This window comes from Megalobrama amblycephala, linkage group LG1, assembly GCF_018812025.1.
Source record: "Megalobrama amblycephala isolate DHTTF-2021 linkage group LG1, ASM1881202v1, whole genome shotgun sequence".
Lineage (NCBI taxonomy): Eukaryota > Metazoa > Chordata > Actinopteri > Cypriniformes > Xenocyprididae > Megalobrama > Megalobrama amblycephala.
Genome location: NC_063044.1, coordinates 19032596 through 19044212, shown reverse-complemented (window position 1 = coordinate 19044212; position 11617 = coordinate 19032596). Strand labels below are relative to the sequence as shown.

Sequence of the window (11617 nt, the reverse complement as noted above, 5' to 3'; positions counted from 1 at the left end):
TGCCACATTGTTTTATCAAAGTAGTTCAACTTTTATTAATGCGCCTCAAGACCTTTTATCATTTTATCCCACTGCTCTGCATATCATGTTTTAAAAGCAAAAAAAGCATTCTGTTTGAACTGTGTTCATTCAGCTCACTGCATTTTGTTATGTGAACACCTGACCTGTAAACACAAATCTACCATGGCCAGTGCCGCACCCCCTGCTATCATGACAGATGGACTAGCAAACTGCATTGTTCAATGAGAGACTTTTATCATAATTACATTCTCATTGAATCACAAGAAAGACAACCATGGCCAGGGAAACTCGCCTACAGTTTTCAAATAATCATTGACATACAGTACATGAATACTAACATAGGCTACATGATATCGAAATGCTAGTGATGTTAGGGTACGCAGTCTGTGTGTTTTGTGTACAAACAGGGGCTCAGGTTAGAAATTACTCAGTTCTACCAGAAAGACTCGGGAGGCAAGATAACGTAACACTGATATTTATTACCAAACAGCAAGCAGAATATATAAGGTTAATAATCTTTGGCGTAGGCCCCATCCGTAGCTCACGTCCTGAGGGTTGCAGACTTTGCGTTTCCTGCCTGAAGCTGAAGGCAGGGGCGTAGCCAACCCCCGGGGAGTATGGACAGGGACCATCCTGGTGGTGGTGGGGAGGATGGAGGTGAAAGTTTGCATCAGCATCTGCGAACTCAGACAAGTGTAAGTACCAATCTTTTATACTCCAAGTGTTAGATAATGATTGGTTAGATCTGAATTAATAAGTGACGTAACATTTGAGTCTTCCCGTCAGAACTTGCGCTAGAGCTTCATTTCTACCAGAAAGACTCGGGAGGCAAGATAACGTAACACTGATATTTATTACCAAACAGCAAGCAGAAAATATAAGGTTAATGATCTTTGGCGTAGGCCCCGTCCATAGCTTACGTCCTGAGGGTTGCAGACTTTGCATTTCCTGCCTGAAGCTGAAGGCAGGGGCGTAGCCAACCCCCAAAAATGGTGGTGAGACGTGACCACCAGGACGGAGCCCACTCTCCCCCCAAAAACTGTGAGAGGGAATGTATACCCACCAGAGGAGAATCTTGCAGTTCCTGAAACAGAGAAAAACAAATTAAAACATAATAAGAGAAGGAGAAAGAACAAGAAAACAAGCAACATAGAGACAAGGCCGCGATCGGCCACACGATCACGATGGGCCACACAGAGACGAGGCCGCGATCGGCCACACAACCACGATAGGCCACACAGAGACAAGGCCGCGATCGGCCACACGACCACAATGGGCCACGCAGAGACAAGGCCGCGATCGGCCACACGACCACGAAGGGCCACACAGAGACAAGGCCGCAATCGGCCACACGACCACGAAGGGCCACACAGAGACAAGGCCGCGATCGGCCACACGACCACGATGGGCCACACAGAGACAAGGCCGCGATCGGCCACACGACCACGATGGGCCACACAGAGACAAGGCCGCGATCGGCCACACGACCATGAAGGGCCACACAGAGACAAGGCCGCGATCGGCCACACGACCACGATGGGCCACACAGAGACAAGGCCGCGATCGGCCACACGACCACGATCGGCCACACGACCACGATGGGCCACACAGAGACAAGGCCGCGATCGGCCACACGACCACGATGGGCCACACAGAGACAAGGCCGCGATCAGCCACACAACCACGAAGGGCCACACAGAGACAAGGCCGCGATCGGCCACACAACCACAATAGGTCACACAGAGACAAGGCCGCGATCGGCCACACGACCACGATAGGTCACACAGAGACAGACAACGAACTCAGACAAGTGTAAGTACCAATCTTTTATACTCCAAGTGTTAGATAATGATTGGTTAGATCTAGGGGTGTAACGATACGTTTTACTATGAGATATATTACTGCAGTGTGTAACAAGTATCTCATAGCAGCCGCCGAGTGAACGCACACAGTAATGTTATAACATCATTTTCAACACACTAAAATTATAATAAACAGAGCTATGTTACCTCATACTCATGACCGGAAAAGCGGAAGCAGCGCCGGCAACTGTCATAATAAAAGTCAGTGTTTGCTATTTAATGTGTGTGTCTACATGGTGTCTTTGTCAGTTCGTTGCAGGCTGTCCCGCTGTCGTGTTTCTGTGTTTCACCTCCTGTTATCCTGGGGTTCTGGATCTCCGTCTTGTGCCCGCGTCTGGGTTGGATTATCCCTTGGCTTCTGATACCCATTGCAGCCCTGCGCCACCCAATTCCTCTGTTTCTACACATCACAGCGTCAGCTCGTCTTTGTGACTGCAACTATTGCCCTTTTTGGAGTGAAGTTATTGTACAGCGTATTCTGTCAATAAATCCGGTTTTACTTGCAGTTGGATCCTCTCTCTGTGTTTATTCCCTGACAGAACGAACTGACCAAGATGGATCCAGCAAGGTCGTCGGATCTTCAGGAGTATTTGAGCAAGAGCGCTCAACGGATGGATCAGCAGGACGAACAGGTGATTGCCACTGCTCGCGCCGTGCAAACGTTGGTGGCGCAGGTGGCCAAGCTCTCGACCCAGGTACAACATCTTTCATCTCCCACTGCGCCAGCCCCACTGCCCGTTCCCCACTCATCGACCAGCACGCCACAAGAGCCTCATATTCCTGCACCAGAGAGGTATGGTGGAGAACCTGATGCTTGTAGGGCTTTTCTGTCTAAATGCTCTATTTATTTCTCTCTGCAACCTAACACGTTCTCTTCTGAGTAGTCTAAAGTCGCGTTAGTGATGACGTTATTGACGGGACGAGCGGCGTTATGGGGAACGGTGGTGTGGGAGAACGATCATCCTTGCTGCTCCTCGTTCCAGTCCCTGTCGCAGGAGATGAGGCGAGTGTTCGACCGTTCGGTGGCGGGACGGGAGGCTGCTCGCAAGCTCGTGGACCTGCGGCAGGGAGTTCGACCTGTTTCCGACTAAGCCATTGAGTTCCACACCCTGGCAGCGGAGTGTAAGTGGAACGAGGAGGCGCAGTGGGATGTATTCCTGCATGGGCTGGCCGACCGTGTGCAGCAGGAGATCTATTCACTGGATTTACCTCCCACTCTTAACGGACTGATTGAGCTCGCGCTGCGAGTGGATGGCCGTTTGCACGAACGCGCTGAACGCAGGAAGCCTGTGGCGCGTCTCGAAGAACTGGATGCTGCGGGGGTCAGCGGTGAGCACACGGTCAGTCCCCCGTTCGATCACGAGCCCATGCAGGTGGGGAGAGCTCGGCTCTCCCGGGAGGAGAGGACACACCGGAAGGAGAAAGGACTCTGTCTGTACTGTGGTGGAGCTGGACACTTTCTTAAGGACTGTCCGGTAAAAGGCAAAGTCCGGCAGTAGGACCGAGGTTACTGTCGGGCGGTCTAGCCTTGGATAAATCCTCGTCTGCGACGCTCCTCCCGGTGAGACTGCAATGGGTATCAGGACATCACACCTGCCAGGCCCTGGTCGACTCGGGCGTGGAGGGAAGCATAATAGACTTTGAGCTGGCCACTCGGTTGCACATTCCCATTCGCCCGTTGAATCACGCCATATCTGTTGTTGCCCTCAACGGACAGAAACTACCCACCATCACACACGCCACGGAACCCGTCACTGCCACAATTTCCGGTAATCACACTGAACTATTGTCATTTTACCTCTCCAGATCCGTTCACCATCCTATCGTCCTGGGACATCCGTGGCTGGTGAAGCACAAGCCCAGGATTAAGTGGGGCCAGGGATCCGTGGTGGAGTGGAGCCAACACTGTCATGCGTCTTGTGTGTTGTCTGCTTGTTCGTCTGTGTCTCGTTCTGTGTTGCAGGAGGAGTCGGTGAACCTGTCAAACGTGCCCCAGGAGTACCATGACCTGAAGGAAGTGTTCAGTAAGTCCCGGGCTGCTTCTCTTCCTCCGCATCGTCCCTATGACTGTGCTATAGATTTAGTTCCAGGGTCTTCTCCGCCCAAAGGCAAGTTATATTCACTTTCTAATCCAGAAAGGGAGGTCATGGAGAAATATATTTCTGATTCTCTGGCAGCTGGGATCATCCGCCCTTCTTCATCTCCCGCGGGGCAGGTTTTTTTTTCGTGGGTAAGAAGGATGGCTCTCTGCGGCCGTGCATTGATTACAGAGGACTGAACAACATCACGGTAAAGAATACTTATCCTTTGCCGTTGATGTCTTCTGCCTTTGAGCGGCTGCATGGCGCGTCTCTGTTCCCGAAATTGGACCTGCACAACGCTTATCATTTGGTCCGCATCAGGGAGGGGGATGAATGGGAGATGGCTTTTAACACCCCTAGAGGGCACTTTGAATACTTGGTTATGCCGTTTGGGCTTTCCAACTCGCCCGCCGTCTTCCAAGCACTCATCAATGACGTGTTGAGAGATATGGTCGATCAGTTCATATATGTCTACCTGGACGACATATTGATTTTTTCTTCTTCTCTCCAGGAACACGTGCAACACGTCAGGCGAGTGCTCCAAAGGCTGTTAGAGAATGGGCTTTTTGTCAAGGCGGAGAAGTGCATTTTTCATGCACAGTCTGTTCCATTTTTGGGGTACATCGTGTCGTCCGAGGGGGTGCGCATGGATACTGACAAGGTTAAGGCTGTGGTGGATTGGCCAATTCCAGATTCCCGCAAGGCCCTGCAGAGGTTTCTGGGCTTTCCAATTTTTACCGGCGTTTTATTCGCAATTTCAGCCAACTAGCCGCTCCTCTGACTGCCTTAACCTCCCCCGCAACAGCGTTCAGGTGGTCGGATGCAGCTGAGGCTGCATTCTCCAATCTCAAGAGCCGCTTCGTTTCGGCTCCCATTCTTGTCGCCCCTGATCCTTCACGTCAGTTTGTGGTGGAGGTTGATGCGTCAGAGGTGGGGGTAGGTGCAGTTCTATCTCAGCGCTCCGCAGCGGACGATAAGATGCATCCTTGCGTGTTTTTTTCACATTGTTTAACTGCTGCCGAACGTAATTATGACATTGGTAACAGGGAGCTGCTGGCGGTCAAATTAGCTTTGGAAGAGTGGCGTCACTGGTTGGAGGGTTCGGGGGTACCTTTCATCGTCTGGACTGATCATAAGAACCTTGAGTATATTAGATCCGCTAAACGACTTAACTCTAGGCAGGCTCGGTGGGCTCTTTTTTTCAGTAGTTTTGATTTTTCCCTATCTTACCGTACCGGGTCCAAAAACATCAAGCCCGATGCACTTTCTCGCGTTTTTGATCGCTCCGAGCGCCCGTCCACTCCCGAGTGTATTCTTCCTGAGAGACTCATTGTCTCTTCACTCACATGGGAGGTCGAGTCGAAGGTCCGCACGGCCTTAGAAGGGGTAACGCCTCCGCCCGGGTGCCCACCGAGTCGGTTATTTGTGCCAGAGGGGTTGCGTTCAGACGTTATCCGATGGGGCCACGATTCCAATCTGGCTTGTCATCCAGGGGTTAGTCGCACCAACTTTTTGGTCAAACAACGATTTTGGTGGCCCTGCATGGCTCGCGATGTTCACAATTTTGTTTTGGCTTGCTCTGTCTGCGCTCGTGGTAAGACTTCTAATCGTCCCCCTGAGGGACTCCTTCAGCCGCTGTCTGTCCCTTCGAGACCCTGGTCCCACATAGCACTAGATTTCGTCACAGGCCTCCCTCCTTCACAGGGCAATACGGTGATTTTGACCGTAGTGGACCGGTTCTCGAAGGCAGCGCATTTCATCCCCTTCCCAAATTACCCACTGCCAAGGAGACAGCGGTTACTGTCATTAATCACGTCTTCCGTATCCATGGCCTCCCGGTAGACGTGGTTTCTGATAGGGGATCCCAATTTACCTCCAAATTCTGGAAGGAGTTTTGTCGTTTACTGGGGGCGACGGTTAGTTTGTCATCTGGGTTCCATCCCCAGACGAACGGGCAAGCTGAGAGAGCCAACCAGGATTTGGAGAGAATGTTGCGATGTCGGGTTGCTCAGAATCCTTCTTCCTGGAGTCAGCAGCTTCCTTGGGTGGAGTACGCGCACAATTCGTTACCAGTGTCGGCTACAGGCATGTCGCCTTTTCAGTGTAGTCTAGGTTACCAGCCACCTGCCTTTCCCAGTCTGGAATCCGAAGTCGCGGTCCCCTCCGCTCACGCCTTCGTCCAGAGGTGTCGTCACACGTGGAGAAGAGCCCGAGAGACTCTCCTTCAGGTGGGGGCGCGCACCAAGGCCCAGGCCGATCGCCACCGTCTGAAGCCTCCCGTATACGTCGTTGGTCAAAAAGCATGGCTTTCTTCCAAGAACATTCCGCTCCGCTCCGTGAGTAACAAATTAGCACCCAAATTCATTGGCCCGTTCACGGTCACCAAGATCCTTAGCCCGGTGACTGTCCGCCTCAAATTACCACCAGCGTACAGCAGAATTCATTCCGTCTTTCACATTTCCAAAATTAAACCCGTTTTTCATTCTAACATTAATCCGCCAGCCCCGGTTCCTCCCCCGCCGCGACTCGTAGATGGGGAACCTGCTTATTCGGTCCGTCGTATTTTGGACGCTAGGCGAAGGGGACGCGGATTCCAGTACTTAGTGGACTGGGAAGGTTACGGTCCGGAGGAGAGGAGTTGGGTTCCTGCCAGGGACATCCTGGATCACTCTCTTATTGATGAATATCGTCAACAGGTAGGCTCTCCTGGGAGCGCCAGGAGGCGCTCGTAGGAGAGGGGGTACTGTCACGGTTCATGGGTTCACTTACTCGCCCTCGTGTGGTTGTGGTGTGTGTTGCACTGAGCGAGTGATTGTGTGGGCGTCACCCACCTGTCTGATTGTGATGTGCTGCCAGCCGTGTCTTGTTCAGTGTTTGCTATTTAATGTGTGTGTCTACATGGTGTCTTTGTCAGTTCGTTGCAGGCTGTCCCGCTGTCGTGTTTCTGTGTTTCACCTCCTGTTATCCTGGGGTTCTGGATCTCTGTCTTGTGCCCGCGTCTGGGTTGGATTATCCCTTGGCTTCTGATACCCACTGCAGCCCTGCGCCACCCGATTCCTCTGTTTCTACACATCACGGCGTCAGCTCGTCTTTGTGACTGCAACTATTGCCCTTTTTGGAGTGAAGTTATTGTACAGCGTATTCTGTCAATAAATCCGGTTTTACTTGCACTTGGATCCTCTCTCTGTGTTTATTCCCTGACAAATATTCACGTCCATGAACATAATTCTTCCTGAGTCCTATCCCTATTCTTTTGCACCGACCATTAAGGTGGAGACCACATGTCCCAAGATTCTTACATGCCATAAATCAGCCCAGTCGTTCTAAAATTACTATTAAATTCCAAAGAATTATTTGAGTAAACTGATTTTATGACAAATTGCAATATTCTATAATACAATGTCTCGATATATAATACAATGTCTCGTTAGAAAGATCTAGACTACATTACAATGTAATGATGTGGGTGTGTTGCTTTAAGGTTTAAACCGCAATGGGGTTTTCCGAGCCTTGCAACGATATCTGGATATGGTATGCCATTCTTTGTTTTGTCCTAAACTAATGGTACTTGAATATGTGGATGATCATTACAATACGAACAAGCACTACAAGCAACATTAAACGAGCTATATCCCGCACCGACGTGAAAGTTTGCGTCAGCATCTGCGAACTCAGACAAGTGTAAGTACCAATCTTTTATACTCCAAGTGTTAGATAATGATTGGTTAGTTAGATCTGAATTAATAAGTGACGTAACATTTGAGTCTTCCCGGCAGAACTTGCGCTAGAGCTTAATTTTTGAACAATTATTGTACCATGTCCTTTACATCTACATTCTATTCCTGCTTTACTGTCTAAGGTCTATAGAAGTAATTATGAAATTACATTAAAACATGTTCCTAATGTGGCGAGGGGGCGGTTAACACACACACACACACACACACACACGCTCAAGTTTGACTACTTGTGGAAAATTCGACTACGCCACCTGGGAGGGGTTCACCCAGGAAATAGAAATAAACCCCAAAGTTTGTTATTAGGTCACACATGTTTGATTATCTTAAAAAGAAATGTAGGCAGGAAACGTGGGCATCATATAAAAATACAACATTTATTCACAACTTGAATTCAAGATAGAAAAATCACTTAAAATAGACTCAATGATATGGTGCCATTCATAGCAGCTCTCTCTCCAGTGACAATGCAACACAAATTTACACAAAGGAAATTACAAAAGACAAACTGTATACAAAAATAATCAAACTCAAATTATGCCAATTTACAAAAACAACCTTAATAAAAAGAAAATGTCCTCACTGGTAAAAAGATCCAGTGACAGGCAATACAAATAACAGAATGAAACAACAAGAAGAGATGTTAAACAAAACCAATTACACAACTTCCAAATAAACAAAACAAAATATAATATAATTAATTACAGGGCTGGGGTTACCCACCGGAGTGATTACCAACGCTAGTTATCCAAAAGCACACTTCCACACACCACCGTGAATTCAGATCACACATACTGGTACACTTCAAAAGTGTCACATGGCAAACGTTGAAGCAGCACCACCACCACAAAAGATCTTTCACCCGTGGGACCCCAGCTCCTGAAAGAAATCAAACCAGTGGCGAGGCCAGAAATCTTCAAGTGGGTGGACCTTGGTGAAATAGTGTGGACCTCTGTTTTTTGTCATATATATATATATATATATATATAGCTTGTTTATTTACTCACTTCATTTTATTATCACGGGAAATGATGTGGATGATATGTGAATCAGTGTCCATCATTTTGCGAGCAATAAAGAAAAATGCAATATTGAAAATATTTCCATTTTAAACCATGAAGACGAGCCAGGATATCACACAACCAATGTGCAAACTTTGCGTGAGAGTCTCAAACTCCAGTCAATTATTCACTACAGAAACAAAGTATAAACTGACTGAGTTTTTGGCATCCGACGCTGCAATAACGGCGCATATTCTCTTAGAGATGAGAGATGAATCTAATTTATTTTCTTAATATTTCTCTTGTGGCCCATAGTGAGAAAAAAAAAGTATTTTTCGTTAATTTGAGAAGTATTTCATGTTAAACAAGTTGTTCTTTAAATGAGGAGCTATCTAACTAATATTTTATTGTCCTCGCAGCACGTCGGTTATGCGGTGATGCGATGATATCGCGGGGCAAATGAATTGCAATATTAATTTAATAATAAAAGTAGCATGATGATAAGAAAAATAATTTAATAGCCCTGCATGCCCATCCACTATATGTCACTGTGAAGGAATAAACAGCAATCGGACACGGCATCAAATCAATGAACTTTTTTTATCCAAATCCACGCACAGACCGTTCAGTGTTTAGTAGTGCAATGTCCGAGTCTCTCTTGTAGCAAGAAACGTTTACTAGACCGTGGACTAGCTTTGACTCCCTGAACAGTGTCCGCGCAGCCGAATTTTTATGACCATGGACGGTGCACGTGTGCGTGCATCCGAACGCGTCTTTCCGAGCTCATGGGCAAAGTTGAAAGGCCCGCGCGCTCATGAGCAAAGGAGTATCTTAGAAGATTTGCGCGCTCAACTGTGAGCGAGACGGAGGGGAACGTGGGAAAAGTATACCTGGGCCTTTACCGCTCCAAATCAGAGGACTGGAGCTGACGGATCATATCGGGAATAACATGGGGGGCATTTGCTTGTTTGGAGAGTTACTGTCATATTGGTGTGGGGGAAGGACACAATACTGAACCAAAGCTCGATTTAATTTCATTGTCATTACTTCATTTTTAAATTGTTTACACATAGGTGACTACATAGAATAAATTGTTACTGTAGAATAAATAGGCTAATCACAGTAAAAATTAAAACAAACCGGCACACATAGGCTATTATAAGCGCGACTCATGGACGGTGACGCACGCTGCATAGAAACAGCTGCTGCCGCGACTCTGGAAAGCTGAGTTTACCGGCGCGATATAAAAACATATCATGTTATATGTACTTTTAATAATACATTTTTCAAATCATATATAGGCCTTCGCAACAGATATGACTATTTCCAGACCAAAGTAGTGTCTGGAAATAAAATGAAATATTCTGGCACCTTTGATTGGGTGGGCCAGCCATCAATCTGGGTGGGCCAGTGCCGCCCTGGCCCTTCTGTAGCCTCGCCACTGAATCAAACACAAAATAAATAAATCTCATAAAACAAATGAATGAAAGACAAAGTCACAATTCCACCGTAAACGATGGGCAACAGTCACCACAGCATGGCACAGTACAGTTCACAATCTACAAATCTGCAAAAGAGGGAAAAAAAAAAAGAAAGAAAAAAAAAGAAAAACTTTGTTAAAAGTTTGAGGGAAACAGGACTCAAATGGAGCGGCCACGTCGCCCTTAGGCCAGTCCCAATAAATACACGTCCCTCCACCCCCAAAGTAAACTAGGAAGTGTAAATTAGAACAAATCACAGACAGCAAACGGCAGCAGCAGAAATCCCTTTAAATAGTTGTAATCCGATATTGTTTGTATGACGCGCAGTGGAGGAAGAACTGAGCTGCAATAATAATCACCCAGGACGAAAGGGAGAATCCTATAACAAATATGAATAATGCAAACACAAACAGGATTATTATTAATTGCGCATCACATGCCTGCACATGTGGACTGCACATTACTCAAACCACCCGCCCCTCAGTGAAACGAGACATTGTTTACAATAAAACTTCCTCATACCTGAAAGGAGGGCAGTAATCACATCCAAAACAGCATCCGACGGAGAAACACACAAACTGATGAAAAGACAGGCTGGTGTACAACAAGCGAGCTATTAGTGCAACGAGCAATAATAAAAAGTTAGCAAAACACTACGTACTAACGGCACATACCTGAAACCGCTGAAACAAACAGAAAAAGGGGAGAATCCGGACGTGATGCATCCCAGGCTGAAACCAACCAGCCCTGAAATAGTGCCCACTCGCTGCTGATTGGTGTTCATGAGCGTCAATCACCACCCTTACCTCATTCATACTGTCACACTAAGTTGAAAGGACTAACCATTTCCCTAGTTAGGTTATGTAATCATGCATTGACGTCACATATACGCAATTCTATTATTCTATCCACAAGTTTCCTACGCCCCATGAGGCCTTGCGTCAAACGTGGGAGCGTCTTCCGGTTTGAAGTAAACAAGCTGGACGTGACACTCATTCATTCAACATTTGACATTCAAGATTTCATTCAAGATTTAACGATCCAAACTTGCGAACGTTTGTTTTTTACTTAAAGATTTAAGATTCCAGCATAAATATTTGAACAATGTTTTACAATAAAAAATGTTACATTAATAGTAATGTTTTAATTTATGTCAGGAGTGCAGATCAATCATGCTAAATCTAACAGACCTATTCAGCTGCGCCTGCTTCCATTTATTTACGATCACGAGAATGCACAAAACAACTCCACTAAGGCTTTTAAATCCAAAGGCTTAGAAATATATTGATAACATACCCTATGTTTTCTAGCATTTCTATTTATTTTCCTCTAAATTATGCGATGATTGCAATCCGAGGACGTTTGCGCGATCTCTTGTCTATCTATCCTGATCCTTTCAGCCAGAGCAACAGAGGGAGCTCATGAGAAGGCAACAGG

At 46.9% G+C, this 11617-nt stretch overlaps 1 protein-coding gene and 2 long non-coding RNA genes across 4 annotated transcripts; 1 reads left to right on the top strand and 2 right to left on the bottom strand.

The window, feature by feature from the left end:
* Positions 1 to 480: 480 nt before the first annotated feature.
* Positions 481 to 1425, bottom strand: LOC125265104. Its single transcript, XR_007184204.1, has 2 exons — positions 1085 to 1425; positions 481 to 698 (listed from the first exon to the last, which is right to left on the bottom strand). It is a non-coding gene; the product is annotated as an uncharacterized LOC125265104 (long non-coding RNA).
* Positions 1426 to 2437: 1012 nt separating this feature from the next.
* LOC125255080 lies at positions 2438 to 5590 on the top strand. The gene is made up of 4 exons (XM_048170413.1): positions 2438 to 2699; positions 3000 to 3358; positions 3847 to 3907; positions 4048 to 5590. Exons 1-4 carry the CDS (start codon positions 2438 to 2440, stop codon positions 4731 to 4733), a joined length of 1368 nt encoding a protein of 455 aa, XP_048026370.1. The 3' UTR covers positions 4734 to 5590.
* A 4268-nt stretch (positions 5591 to 9858) lies between these two features.
* Positions 9859 to 11121, bottom strand: LOC125265097. Of its 2 annotated transcripts, XR_007184202.1 has the most exons (3): positions 10855 to 11121; positions 10703 to 10774; positions 9859 to 10559 (listed from the first exon to the last, which is right to left on the bottom strand). It is a non-coding gene; the product is annotated as an uncharacterized LOC125265097 (long non-coding RNA). The 2 variants fall into 2 exon arrangements; XR_007184201.1 differs by having other exon boundaries at positions 9859 to 10774.
* Positions 11122 to 11617: the final 496 nt, after the last annotated feature.

What these genes read in the sequence shown, in the direction of transcription:
- LOC125255080 (XM_048170413.1), top strand. Translation starts at nt 2,438, where the DNA reads ATGGATCCAGCAAGGTCGTCGGATCTTCAGGAGTATTTGAGCAAGAGC. An exon ending in TGGTGGAGAACCTGATGCTT is followed by an intron (nt 2,700 to 2,999) that starts GTAGGGCTTTTC and finishes ACACCCTGGCAG; the next exon opens with CGGAGTGTAAGTGGAACGAG. An exon ending in TGACCTGAAGGAAGTGTTCA is followed by an intron (nt 3,908 to 4,047) that starts GTAAGTCCCGGG and finishes AAATATATTTCT; the next exon opens with GATTCTCTGGCAGCTGGGAT.